This window comes from Triplophysa rosa, linkage group LG1 (genome assembly GCF_024868665.1).
Source record: "Triplophysa rosa linkage group LG1, Trosa_1v2, whole genome shotgun sequence".
Classification (NCBI taxonomy): Eukaryota; Metazoa; Chordata; class Actinopteri; order Cypriniformes; family Nemacheilidae; genus Triplophysa; species Triplophysa rosa.
The window spans coordinates 16,758,281-16,773,213 of NC_079890.1; the positions used below are offsets into that span (position 1 = coordinate 16,758,281).

Genomic DNA, 14,933 nt, shown 5'->3' on the forward strand with positions numbered 1-14,933 from the left:
GTGGATCGGTTTTATTAATTTGAATTAAATGTTTTCAATAGTCTAAAAATCTGTGTGTAACTTTAAGGAATGTCACTACCAAACATCTTTTTCTGCAATTAAGCAAACTTTTTGGAGAATTATTCCATAAAATTTAGTTTTTATGTGTGTACATCTGTTCAGAACTGTGCTTGCTAACCATGTGCTGATCAGCATCTTTGATCTAGGCTCAAAAGTATTCAAAAATGGTCACTACCGAAACAGTCACGACCCAAACGTATCACTGGGTATCATTGTTTCGATGGTGACAAAAAGGAACACTTAACAAAACAAAAGTCAGTACAGTTACGCAAATCATTAGTATTTTAGTATGTTTGGGATATAGTATGTGAGCTGTAGGTTTTCTATTAGATTTTTACTGTCAGATGTGTGTCTGCTATTATATGTGCTGGCTGTGCATGTTCAACACTAAAACATTACCAACACTGCAGAAAATGTGTCTGTCACGACCGAAACATGAGTTTTGTCAAAAATAAAGTATATTTAAAATGATCAACTAAGATGTTTTGATAGTGTTTGGATCAATGTATATATAAACTATCAATTTTATGCCTTTTACAAAGAAAGATTGCATTCAAAATACAACAAATCTCATAAATTGCATTTGAAATATTGTTAAAGTTGTAACTGTTATTGATTTTCTTGTGAAAACATTAAATAAAAATAGCAAAAATAATAGTTAAGCACTAATATTTCTGAAAAAAAATATAAATTGTTAACATGCAATTATTTTGAAAATATAATACATAAATACACGAACACAATGTATTCCTGTACATTTTATGTAATAGCTGATATGGCAATAGCAAAAATAAATAAAAGTTTGAATTAAGCTTAGACACAAAAATTGACACATTAAAGAGTTACCTAACTTTATTAATTTCATTATTTTAAAACTAATATAAATCCCATGGAATATCATCCTGGAACCATTAAGTCTATGAATGCATGGACACCTGCCATTAAGTACTGCATTCCAACACTCCATTCAAAATTATTACAGTTTTTCCTCATAGTTGGGCAATCAGAGAGGAAATACACAGCCTCAGCGCACTCTCATTCTCGCAGCACTCCTGGCTTTTGTCTCTCATGTGCAAGTATATGCAAGTTAGCTAGTTGTGATTAATATTAGTGTTAGGATTTCACTGTCAGACACACAAAAAAAGAGCATGTTAAAAAACTGAAGAAAAAAAACAGGTTTGCCCAGTTGCAGAACAAATGTGTTAATGACAATATCTGAGAAAAAAGCTAACGAGTCAATTCTGAGAGAGAAATGAACAAGGCTAGGAGACCTTGATGAAATAAATAATCTGTTTCCCAGTACTCCACATTTGCGAATTTAAACTTCCTCCTTTATCTAATTAAAAGTCCAACTTGATTATAATACAAAAACAACAACTAGAATACAGAGAGGTGACATTCATATATTTCTTTCTCTTTGAAAATACATTAGGTGAAGTGTTACACGAGCCGCCAGATTGAGGTGCAGAGAGGAGACTGATGGAACACGACCATGTGAACGTCCAAGTTGACGTGTGCAGTTGGTTCTCATCAGGGCTGGAGTTGAATGCATTTCAATTCAATCAGTTAAAGATCTAATGAATAAAAGTAAAAAATTCATAGTACATTTTCTTTAACATCAAATTTCCTGAATTCGGTTAGTTCTGGTCACGAGCTGAAGTGAAATGGAATGGAGTCCAGCCCAGGTTCCGGTGTTAAGAGTGAGCTTGTGTGAGAATGTGAACACCTTTACAGCAGCTGATCTCTTATCCATGATCTCATTTCCTAAATAAGGAATGTCTTGACTCACTTAAAAGTTCTATTTCAGATCACATTGTCTAAAACATAAAACTAATCAATATACTGATCAATGAATTGAGTCCTGCAATGTTCAAAAATGGAGGTTGACATTCTATTCCAGTAAAGCAAGGCATCAGGTATGTAAAAATGCTTCTTTACCAGAGCAGCAATCCTCACCTGCAAGATCTCAGGCCTTAGGAGGCCTATTTCATTATATGTGCAAAGAAATGCATTGCAAGGAACCATGCAAAAATAAAATACAATGACACTTATGAAAACAAAAGCTACATAAACCCTTTATAAATACAATACAATTCAAAACCCTTGATGAAGATGTTGTTTCTAGCTGTACTGGTACTACATGATAGCTGGCACTCTAGGCTTGATGCTTTTTTTGTGGATTGTTGTTTTTTTCTCCCATAGTTGCGCAGGTATTTCATGCCGTCTTTGGTTGAATGCGTTACTGACGAAAATAAAAAGGAAACAAATAAATGTCCAACAAAAAGGTTAGCGAGAAAAATAGCATCAACTCTCTGGAGATAACTGAGCCTCGATGTCCACTCTGCAGATGGGGCATTTCTTGTTTGTGAGGAGCCACTGATCTACACACAGTTGATGGAAGAGGTGCATACAAGGAAGGCGCCTGCAACAAAACAAATGGAGGAAAGTAAATACAAAATACAAAAATACAACATCATTTTATAGAATGTAATCAAACTTTTCATTAGCTCACAAATAATTTGCTTAATGGAACAACAAGGGACACAAAACATAATACACATGGTTTAACAACAGAGGGCAGCAGAGAATAAAAAAAGAAGAATCTCTATTTTTTCTCAATCCAGTTTGAAATCCAAATGAAGCTCCCAGAAAAAAACTCAAAGATCACAAAGGTTGTAGGTCGAGTTAAACACCTAATACAATACATTCTAAGGGTTTAGGTTTACCTGACATCCTCCCCTTCCTCCAGTATAGACAGACAGATGGTGCATTTCTCCTCCGTGTCTTCCTCTGCCCCCTCCTCTTCCTCTTGCTTCCCATGCAGCTTTCTCTGTGTGTGGAAAAGAAGCGTAACAGCCATTATGTGTAGTATCAGTGCAACCCAAATTACATGAACCTGCAAGCAATGCTAACACACCCTGATGACATCATATTGGCCATTTTGTGTATACTTCCCCCAAAAATCTCAAGTTTTTATCTTTTATATATTATTAACAATTGACCTTTGTGATGCTTATATAAACACATAAAAGCATCATGACGCACTCTGAGATGCCCACAAAGACAAAAACATAGGCATGAGCAGTGTATTCATCATTTAAACAGATTGTCAAGCAGGTAACCACATATTGTTTTATGTTATTCAATGTGGTCCTCAGCTAGATTGGCCATTGTTAGCTATGCCTGCCCCCATTAACAACTATAATATGTAAGCTAAGACATGTTTTCCCAAACTATGTTCACTTTTTTTCTCACCGAGTTTGAGGTTGAGTGCATATTTTTCCCCACAGATGCCCATGCTTCAGGTGCTAACTGTTCCTCAGTGTCTCTCTCCACCACCTTCTGTATTAGGGCGGCAGGGTTTTAGATTACTGTCATTCAGATATTTAATGCATTCTGACATGGAACCTTTTCCTACATATCATGTCAAATATCTACACCCAGCAGCTTTTGGCAATTAAGGATTTGTGATGACAAAGTTCTTAAGTTTATGAGGTGTTTTGTGTGTCTAACAGGAAGCTCCTGTATTGTTTCCTCAGATTAAGTTTTTGCAATGTCTCTCGATTTTGCCCAAACTGGACATGACACACTCCTGACCACCTCATGCCAAACGCTGATGTTTGTAAGGTAATGTGTTCTCACCTTTTTGTACTTGTGTGGGTAGGTGCACCTCTCTATGGTTCCCTGAGAGGCTCCACGATTCACAGTCCCCAGTCGCTCTTCTAAATGCAGCAGATCCTGTTAAAACACAAAAAATATAAATACGGAGTGCTTATAAGTTTTTGGCTAGTTTAAGTGTACTCTAACAACAGTCTTCAATAAATATGATTTGAAAAAGAAAACATCATTCATAATGTTACTTGCTTTAAGATGCCAACAAAATCTTGAATACTTGTGAATATTTAATTATTACTAAAGCCTACTAACTAATATCTAAAGGCATCTAAAACGTTTACATAAGTGGTATTAAAAACAACAAACATCAATTTAAACCTAAATTTAATACATTTGCTAAATTAAACTTGGCCACATATTGTGAGAGTTAGAAATTTTAGGTGTCGCTAATGGACATGAACAGCTGTCGCACAGATAATATTATCTTCCATCATACACAACGTAATATCTGTTCAGGCATCTGGAAATGTTCCAATGATTCATGAACCTTCAAGTTATTTGTGGCATAAACTTTACAGTCACCCTGGCATTTTTTTGGTCATTAATGCTTTTGGTCTATGTGCATATCTAACCTCATAGGTACGTCCAAAGGTCATTCTGGAAGATATGTAACGGATGTGCGGATAGGTCACTTCAGACATGCCAGTGTGCTAAAGGAAACAGAGACAGAAAATAAATAAGAACAGAGCGAAACAAAACAGAAATACATATTCGCAAGAAGTGATGTTAAGGAAAAACACATTATTAAATGACTGCCCCAATCTGGACCATACTCCATTTAAAATGACCCACGTGTGTGAGTGGTACTCAATATCTTTCAAATATAATTTTAGAAAATCAACCGTATCAAATTCAAATTTCACACTTGAAATGTCTAATGAGCCTCCATTATAATTGGCGAAGCATAATTCATGCATCCATTCATATCACCCCTGAAATAACAGATGTTACAGATAGGGCAGCTTGGGGCTTGCCGCCATTAATCTGTGCCATACCTGAGAACAAATCACGGCTCTTTATTTATGCTAATGTATGCATATATTTCTGCTGGAGGAGAGAGGGGGCTTACCACCAGATGTAGGGGGAGATGGTGCAGTCTGGGTGGAGGGTGATAGTGGGGAAGATGGTGTAGGTGTCCCCCCGAAGGGTAGGGAGATACAGTAACACCAGCCTCAATGCCCAGCTCCCTAAACAAAAGCAAGCGTATTACACGTCAGCGTACATTATAACACTGCTCGAGACATCATGAATTAGATTTGTTCTACTGTGTCAGTAACTGCTAATAATAACCCGAATCAAATGCAATGTTCTAGTTTGAAAACACTTTACCATGCAGTCCTCTGGTCAGCCTGCCGAGGGTGCGATGACATGGTTTGTGGGACGTGAATGTGATGCCCGTGACCATAGTTAGGGTGCATTCTGTGGGGATGTGGCGGTGGCCTCTCGTGTGCTCGCCTTGGGGAGAAATAAAATTGGTTGGAGAAAGATGTGTTCCATCATACCATCCAGTGCTATTTGTATCCAAGAATCCCAACATGCAACAGTGACTCACGTTGGGTGCTGCATCATTCTGCGTCTCTGAACCTCCATTCTCTGAAGTATGTCATGCTGGTGGAGCCGCTGGACAGGGTTGGGGCCTAGAACGGAGGGCAGGTGGTGCTGCAGCGCCTGGTGCTCAGGTGGAAGATGTTGAGGCAGAGATGCACTGGAGCCTGGTAGATGGTGGGCAGGAAGAGAAGGTGGAGGGGCCGGTGGCACAGAGTGCCCCGGGGCATGAGAGGGCAGTGGGGTGTGGAAAGGGAGGACAGGGTGTGGGATGATATAGTCTCCCTGCGAAGGAGGCTGTTGAGGGGGGGGGGCATTGCCGTGGGAGTGAGGGCAGGAGGAGGGGGGCTGGTGGTGAAGGGGGCGTGGCAGTGGGCCATCTGAAAGAGATAAAAAGCAAAGTTAGCCAACGGAAGAAAACTGATTTCCTTTTCTTTCCGAATAATGTCTCACATCCAAACATGATTGTGCCCATAAAAAAGGGAAAGTGTAGCATAAGGGATACGGTCTTATTTTTTGTATTTACACTAGAATGGTCGAATTCTACTGATCGCCATCAAAGAGGATAAAACATTTTTTTTGTGTAAAAATACAGAGTGTAAGAAAAGGGGAATGTGCAAACAGGTACTCCAGTAAGCTGTGAGTGGCAATTACTTCACTAAATTCTGGCCCACCGGGGAGCCCTGCCACGCTCATTTATATTCTGCACACCGCTATTATGAGGCGAATCAGCAATTAAGTGGGACTGCTGGGCACACTACCTGCTGCACTTAACACATTAAACATCAGGTGTTTCATCTATTTACCATAAAGCACAGGCACCAGCATTTCAGTGTCTTCACAACAGAACACAAAGAAATATCTCACATCAAACTGTTACTATCAGCTTTAACACCTACTAACTCAGGGCGTAACAATTTCAAATATCTTACATTCTGTAATTATGACTTGGTATGGTACATTTGATATTCTAAAGTGACAGTTCACCCAAAAATAAAAATCCTTGTCATCATTTATTCACCCTCTTGTCATTTCAAACATGTATGACTTTCTTTTCTCCGCAGAACACAAAAGAAGATATTTGGAAGAATGTTGGTAACTGAACATTCTATGAACTTCTAGTGTGTCCATACAGTAGAAGTCAATTCTACTTCGGTTACCAACGTTCTTCAAAATATCTTTTTATGTGTTCTGTGGAAGTAACAAAGTCATAAATGTTTGAAATGACAATGAAATGTACGGCAGTTCAAACAAACATGCATTTATTTTATTGAAGCTAACCATTTCACTCCTACACTAAATGATTAGTATTAGAATTAGATTAGAAAAACAATTAATAATTCTATTGAAGAAAAGAGCTTACAGGGAGGATGGATGTAGTGCCTGCAGGAGGAGAGTTGAGGAGGCTGGGGCTGAGGTTGGCCCACTATGGCTGAGCTGAATGAGTCGACCACAGTCTGCTGGCTGGGTAAAGGTGCAGCCTGGGAAACGTAGGCAGGAGGCCGGGAGGTGGAACCAGGACAGCAGGGGTCGAAGGCAGATGTGCTGTGGAACCCTGTGCTGCTGGATCCGCTGCTACGCACAGCACTGCTACTGAGATCCACAGGCAGAGTCTGTTGAGACAGAGCCAGGCAGAGAGACAAAGAGATAAAAGTTAATGAAGTGGCAAAAGTGCAATGAGTGCCTATGGTGTTTCCATAGCTCATCTGGTATAGCATGATGTTAGTAATGCAAAGGTCATGGGTTTGAATGCAAAGGTCATGGGTTTGAATCCCAGGGAACACATATGTTCTGATCAAAAGTATATGTTAAATGCTTTGGATGAAAGCGTCTGCCAAATGCAAAAAAAAATGTGTATGCAACGTAAATGTGTTCATGGATAAAACCTTCATGAGCAAGGAGGCAACTAGATTTTTACATTTTCTTAAGAAATTGTAAACGGTGACAGTCCATGCAAGTCAAACTAGGGGGTCAAAGGTGCCCGACCCAAATCAGATGTATTTTTTGAACCAGAATGCTGTGAATGCAATTCAGTGACATGTAAGAAATACATGAGAATTTTCCACAGCAGACTTCCTTACGTAGATTTTTTTTACAAAAAAAAAAAGTATTATTTTGTGTACAGTATGCCTCTCCTTAAGCATATGATGCACTGCAGACTGTATGCATTACAGTTTTTCTCAATTGCCAACACACAATTCATGAAACAATTCACCATTTTCTCAACTATAAGCACATTCTCAGACCTATACACCAACTTGTACAAACCCCACACAAAAACATCCTCATTTTGCAAAGGTTTAACCATGTTCTCATTCAGAAAACACATAATATAATGAACTAAAGTGTCATGATGTAAACTCAAATAGCACACATTTATCCATCAGTAAACATTCAGTAGCAGAATCTCAGGATAATATATATGATTACTGGCCTAAATAAACCAGCAGGAGTTATAGTTTGCGAACCAGCAATGGCTGACGGGTCTACCATTCCATCTACCATTCTCCCATAGTAATCTTCCAAAGTCCGCAAAAATCCCAACATTCCCTGTATTGGACTGACCATCACGAAGGAACAAGTTGAGAGTGAGCTGAGGAGGCTCAACCAGAACAAGGCTGCAGGACCAGACAGTATATTTTGCGGAGTCCTGAGAGCTTGTGCCGATCAACTGAGAGGAGTATTTCAGCGTCTTTTTAACTTGAGCCTTAGCCTAGAGAGAGTACCACTGCTCTGTAAAAACATCATGTCTGGTTCCAGTACCAAAGAAGGGATGTCCTAAGGAACTTAATGATTATAGACCGGTTGCACTGACATCACACATAATGAAGACTATTGGAAAGGATAGTCTTGGCACATCTGAGACCGCTGGTCAGCTCATCAATGGACCCTCTACAGTTTGCTTCCTGCCCCCAGGTCGGTGTGGACGACGCCATCATATACTGGCAGTACTGTGAGACTCGTGTTCTTTGACTTCTCCAGTGCTTTTAACACCATACAACCAACATTACTGGGAAGGAAACTAAAGGTTATGCAGGTTGATGGCTCAATAATCTCCTGGGTCACTGATTACCTTACAGGTAGACCTCAGTTTGTGAGACTGCGAAACTGTGTGTCCCGGCAGGTGATAAGCAGCATAGGTGCACCACAAGGAACTGTTCTGTCTCCATTTCTTTTTACCCTCTAGACTTCTGATTTCCAGTACAACACAAAGTCATGTCACCTGCAGAAGTTTTCTGATGACTCTGCTGTTGTTGGGTGTATTGAGATGGGACAGGAGATGGAATACAGGGCACTGATCAACAGCTTCGTGGTGTGGTGTGTAGCTAACCACCTACAACTAAATGTATCAAAAACAAAAGGAAACGGTAATTGACTTCAGGAGAAAAACAACCCAACCCATCCCTGTCTGTATTAGTGATTGCAATGTGGAGATCGTGGACTCTTACAAATACCTGGGGGTCCACATTGACAATAAACTCAACTGGTCAAAAAACATGGGTGGCAATTTACAAAAAGGGTCAAAGTCGACTCTACTTTTTGCGGAGACTTAAGTCCTTCGATGTGTGCAGTAAAATGCTCTACATGTTCTACCAGTCTGTAGTAGACAGTTCCCTCTTCTACGCTGTGGTGTGCTGGGAAACTCATCAAGAAGGCAAGGTCTGTCATTGGAGAGGACCAGGTTCCGATGGAGGTGGTTGCTGAAACAAGAATGATGTCCAAACTTTCGACCATCGAATTGAATTGAGGAGTAATTTCAGCTGCAGAATGATCCCACCCCGGTGCAACAGTGAACGCTATCAAAGGTCATTTGTGCCTTCATCAATAAAGCTGTATAATACTGTATAATATAATAAAAAGCAGAGGCACCATTGACCTTTTAGTGGACTAGTGGACCACACCTCATTCACATTACACCTGTGAATAAAAAAACTTTAATACATCACACACACGCTTTTGTAGATACAGCCTGCTTTGTTACCACCTATACTGTATATATCCTGTGCATTTTTTGTGTACCCAGTGTAGATTGTTTTTGTATCAATATATACACTCTGGGCTTTTAAATTTTCTATGTGTATTTGTACATTATTCTAATTTATTGTTTTACACTTGTTGTAATTGGACTGTTGTGTACTGTACTGTTGTCTGGCTGCTCATGCAAAATAATTTTCCCACAAGGGATTAATAAAGTATCTATCATCCTAGAATCATTTACAGGGCTTTATAATACTAACAGTAAACATACGGAATAATAACAGTACACACTAACAGAACTTTATATGAGAGAAATTTCACTACTCTGTATCTAGTAAACTGTACCACATATACACCCTCAAATTTGTGAACCTTTACACTTTTTTTAGTTTTGTAGAACTCAGAGATGACTACTTATAGTAAAGAGAATCTTTTGTCAGAAAACCAAGAATAGTAGACTTTTACGAAATTGGGCCAAAGGTGCGGAGGATGCCATATTTATTTATTTATACAGATGTATACTGTATTGTGTTGCATACCCAGTTCATATTGTTCTTTGGTTTTTGAACTTTTCTTGTCTCGTCTTGTCTTGTACTTCATCTAAGATTACTTTACAGTATTGTAATGAAAATATTTTTTCCTAAAGCTAATTTTTGCATTTTGCTCTATCTGCACTCTTTTATGTTGTATATTTTAATTATTCATGAACCCCAATAAGAGATTTTAGTAACAGCGTTTTAAATTGATCTCACCAGTGTATAAGACTATGTTGTAGTGTGAGTGTTTTTGAGGACTTGTGTCATGTCTGGGGGAAAAGTTAGGTTTTTCAGCAAGTTGAAAACTTGGAGTGGAGAGCTTCATTTTGACCTAAAAATAGGATGTTCATGGAATTGGGTGAGAAGTTATGGATTTTTGTTTAGAGTTTCGAGAAAAGGAGACATAGTTTCAAGAAATGTATTTAAGCAATTGAGAAAAACTGTAAAAACTCTACTAAACATAAGCTATATGCATCATAAAATGATATCTTCCACTTAATTCAGAAAGGCACAGATCTGGACCATGTTTTTAAAAATTATTAGTAACTAGATGAGAAAAAAAAACATTTAAACCAAACCGTTTTGGTTTTTTACCGTTTGGGCATTTAGCCCAAATCTACTACACTTTGATGTATAAACCATGCCTGACATCATCTCATTTCGCTAGTGCCTCCTGTATGTGCATATGTGATCACTAGCTTACAGCACTTCTCATGGCCCCATCATCAAAGGCCACTGTCTTTTGCCATTCATGCATTCTGCATGAAAACAACTTCCTCTTCATGCTTAACACCCCGACAGCCCCATTACTGGTGACCCTGTTTAAATGTAGATGGTGTGCTTATGTGTGTAAAAGTGTAAAATAGTATGACGAACACTTTTACACTCTTTAACACATGCAATATATGCACATATTTGTGCACAACGTAACTCCACGGCAGCTTTATCTGCTGGTAAATAACAGAATTCAGCAGCCAAGACAATTAACTCAATGTGAATTATTCAACAACACTGACTGGAAGGCCTCAAACTAAACCCCCCGTGGAAATGTTTAGCTCCAGAAAAGATGATTATTTCATTAAAGTGCTTTAGATTTTCTTCTCATCGTTAAAACATGAAGGGTGTTTTAGCATTTGAAGGAGGCAGAATCTCAACTAATCCAAAATAAGAAAAATATGCTGTTAAAAGTAAACCATTTGTGATGTGACAAACAAGACATCTTATGCTGTGCAAAGTCAAAGTCTTATTATGATTTTTTGGTGATACTTTACAATAAGGTTGGCCTACATGAACTGAACACGAGGAACATAGTTTTTCAGAATGTAATAATTATGTTAATGTTAGTTAATGCCACTACACCTTTCTGAAGAATTATTGTTCATTGTTAGTTCATGTTAGCTAATGCATTAAAGTGATAGTTCACCCAAAATGACAATTTTGTCATCATTTACTCGCCCTCTTGTCATTTCAAACCTGAATGACTGTCTTTCTTCTGCAGAACAAAAAAGAAGATATTTTGAAGAATGTTGTTAACTGGCCCCCATTCACCTGCAGTGGTTTGGTGTCCATAGTACATAGTACTATAATAGAAGTGAATGGGTACTGCTGTTGTTTGGTTACCAACATTCTTCAAAATATCTTCTCTTGTGTTCTGCAAAAGAAAGAAAGCCCTAAAGCTTTGAAGCACAGCAGTGCAGTGTTGGCTTGCTCACCGGGAGACTGCATTTATTCATTTATTTATTAGATATTATTTATTATAATGATCTTGCTTGGTCTATAAACACCATGCACTGTGCTGTGTTTTACCTTTTTGTGTTTTTCTTACTTGCTCCTGTAAAGCTACTTTGGAACAATGCACATTGTGAAAAGCGCTATATAAATAAAATTTAATTTAATTGAAATGAATAGAGGGTGAGTAAATGATGACAAAATTTTCATTTTTGGGTGAACTAACGTTAACAAATACAACCTTAATGTAAAGGTTTATTGATCCTTTATAAGGCTTTCATTTAAAAACATTCAAAAGGCAATAATCAGAGGAATTAGAATTATGGCTTTTAAAATGACTTTTAACCCAAAATTATAATGCCGAAGCCACACTGGCTTCCCTGATTTTCTAATAATGGCACCACAATGGCCCTGAAGAGCCATGCAGGTATTAAAGTACCTGGTCATGATACTGGTTGCTGATGCTCACCCCTCCACAGGGTGCAGGCAAGGCAGTGGGTCTCTCCAACGGGCAGCTGGACTCTGGGAAGGGCAGGGAAGGGGGGACAGGTGTGGGGTGATGGTGGTGGTGAAAGTGGTGCGAGTGACTGTGAGAGTGCTGGGCGCCGGACTGCGTGGAGCCGGACTGCTGTGTAGTCCCACCCTGTAGGCAGCCCGAGTGGGTGTGTCCCAGGGAGAGGTGCCCTGAAGAGGGTCCGCTGCAAGGAGAGTGCTGGGGGCAACAGGAGGGTAACCTGGGCATCGCCACTCCACCGTTCTCAGCCGACATGTTTCTTCTGTTGTCATCTGATAAACAAAAACAAAAAGGAGGTGAAGAGATGTAAAAGTAACAAATGATTGCCATTGTCTATTACGAAATAGTTTACCTTCAGTGGCAGTGGTGTTGGTAACTCTTGGTCCTGGCACTCCACTGTGGCTCTGAGCTGCCAGTGTGCTATCAGGGGCAGCTGCCGAGCAGCTACTGGAGGCACCAGGACCCTCCTGCGGCGATTCTGAGGTACAGGCATTACGAGAAGAGGAAGATGATGAGGAAGAACTGACCGGCTGTGGGTGTGTGCTGTCAGATGTGGTTGGCACAACTGAAAGATCTAAAGATGGTTCAACAACCACACAAACAAACAGAAACATGAAGAGTGAGCCTTCTCTCACACAGAGCTCTCTCACGGTCATAAATTTAAAGGGGTGCAAATGTCTGCAGATGTCTTTCTCAAACTCAGTACGTTTTCACACTCAAGGACCCATGAGGATAGCTGCTCATTAACATTCCATTGTGAGTTATCAGTCTGCTTTTCATCTTCGCAAATTAATTTCTCACTCCGTCAAAAGAAATGCAAATGCAATCATATCTCAGTATGCTCTGGTCCCTTCCCAACAGCTATAAACCCCGGAGAAAAGGAAACAAAAAGAGACTTCTTGACAGTACATCAAAACAAAGCTATGTAAATTACTTCTTTCTTGGACAAACCTTGAAATTTAGAAACGTATCACAGATTAATGACAAAACCACACAGAGTGAAATTCCTTATCCCGACTGGCAATTTAAATGGTTTCTATACTAGTTCTGTGTCAATCTATGAAACCTTTGGTTGATTCAGAGGCACCTTGCATAACAGACAGACTTCATTAAGATGCCTGCAAATGAAAACAGAATTAGACTAAATTACATACACAAGCAAAAGAATGCTGTCGCTGTCCAAGATGGTCTGTGGCTGTTACACGCTGAGAATGCTGTGCAGCTGCACAGGCTATTTATGCCAGCGTGCATGTTGAAACGTTATAGATTAATCATTATTACACAGACGGCCGCAATCCACAGCACTGAACAACACTGACCGAATCTACCAGATTCATGCCTCGCCCACTCGCTCAGAGAAACAGAGACAGAGTGGACTGCTCGCTCAGAGTTGAGTAGATTAGATCTGACATCTAATATTTCCCAAACCCACGCAGTGTTGAACGGGCTGCTCTAACTTTCATTCCCCTCTCTTTAATCCAGACCATCTCTGAACCACTGAAGTCAGGCAGACACTCGTCAAATACTCATCAAACCCGTTACGTTTTAATGAAAGCCTGAACACAGTCTTTCCCACAAAATCGGGTCTCAGCGAAAGTAGACAAAAAAAATGTTTTTAATTGTTCTGGTTATGCAACGTGTGTCTGGTTTCATCCGTGGTTACAGCTTTTGGATACCTCTTGCATTTGAATATTAGCAAGAGGAAAGGTCATGAAAGGGAAGAATATTCAAAAGGCCTTTTCATGTTGTGAAATGGGGAGATATTGAAATCCAGTTGAGGTCCTGTTCCTTCTTTCAACTCTTTTTCTGATGCTAAGCTGAATTGAATCATTCTTTTATTTGTGAATGCACAATGCAGCCAGTGCAAACATGAAAAGTATGGATCCATATACCACTCATGCTCCTTTCCCTTTAGAGCTTTCAACTGCACAACATAATGACAAATGTGGCCAAGGGACCCCAATATAAAAATACCTGAAATCTGATTAAAACAAACAAAAAAAACCTATTAGCAACAATAACAAACCGAAGACCTAGATCTAATTTCTTAATTATCCTAATGTCCCCGATTGCCATGCACACAGAGTACTAATAGTGAATTACAATCTAGTCTTGATGTCATAAATGCGTGAATGAACTTTTCTGCATTTGAAAGTGACAGCATATGACGTAATTCAGATATATTCTTAAAATGGAAAAAAACGGTTTTACAGTGGTTGGGCAATGTGGCTTTCAAATGACAGAACCCCTAGTTGAATAGCATTGCTCTAAATCAGGTGTTTCTAGTCCAATGGACGGCCACAGCTTTAGCTGATCTAACCCAAATCAAACTGCCCCATCATTTTCAAGAAATACTAAAAGACTCAAGGGTTTGAGATATACTGCTAGACAGTGTCCATTAAGGAACCGGATTGAAGAGCTTTCTGTTAATAAATCTAGATGAAAGAAGGGGTCTCCTTACCATCCTCGTCCACGGTGAGGTCCACCACCTCTCCAGCACTCTGCCTGAGTGGCTGGATGACTGTGGACAGGCGATGGCGGCCACGCCCCTCCTGAGCTCGGTTCTGGGAACAGCTGGGACCCCAGTGCATCCTGCCATGACTTCCCACTGAGCGTGGCCTGGACAACACACAGATCGTACTTTAGATTAACTTCATGTCAACACTGAAAACAAAGAAAAGCACAATCTGGCCTGGATTCTGTTGGAGCAGACCCGGCCTTTTGTTGTATCCAGTAAGCTGTAGAAGTGCATTAGTGCAAGCTGACATGAGAGCTAGGGCAGCCAGACGCAAACAAATATTATGAACGTATAAGAGAGTATGTGACTATGCTCATAAGATCAGAACCTGTGTCATATAACCTGACATCAACAAATAACAAAGTCTGGTTACATTATT

The 14,933-nt window shown here is 39.6% G+C and overlaps 1 protein-coding gene across 4 annotated transcripts in view; it reads right to left on the bottom strand.

Annotated features, from left to right (window-relative positions):
- Window positions 1-894: 894 nt before the first annotated feature.
- rnf111 (ring finger protein 111) overlaps window positions 895-14,933 on the bottom strand; it is a 48,794-nt gene continuing 34,755 nt past the window's right edge. For 2 of the 4 annotated variants that reach the window (XM_057332295.1, XM_057332302.1), the window contains exons 4-15: window positions 14,498-14,655; window positions 12,389-12,610; window positions 11,962-12,308; window positions 6,644-6,893; window positions 5,288-5,660; window positions 5,065-5,190; window positions 4,805-4,922; window positions 4,308-4,385; window positions 3,703-3,798; window positions 3,316-3,402; window positions 2,787-2,890; window positions 895-2,482 (exon numbers count right to left, since the gene is read on the bottom strand). In XM_057332295.1, the coding sequence (XP_057188278.1) occupies window positions 2,365-2,482; window positions 2,787-2,890; window positions 3,316-3,402; window positions 3,703-3,798; window positions 4,308-4,385; window positions 4,805-4,922; window positions 5,065-5,190; window positions 5,288-5,660; window positions 6,644-6,893; window positions 11,962-12,308; window positions 12,389-12,610; window positions 14,498-14,655 (2,077 nt within the window). In that variant the 3' untranslated portion in view covers window positions 895-2,364. The remainder of the gene's footprint in view (window positions 2,483-2,786; window positions 2,891-3,315; window positions 3,403-3,702; window positions 3,799-4,307; window positions 4,386-4,804; window positions 4,923-5,064; window positions 5,191-5,287; window positions 5,661-6,643; window positions 6,894-11,961; window positions 12,309-12,388; window positions 12,611-14,497; window positions 14,656-14,933) is intronic. The other 2 variants (XM_057332320.1, XM_057332310.1) reach the window with 2 other exon arrangements.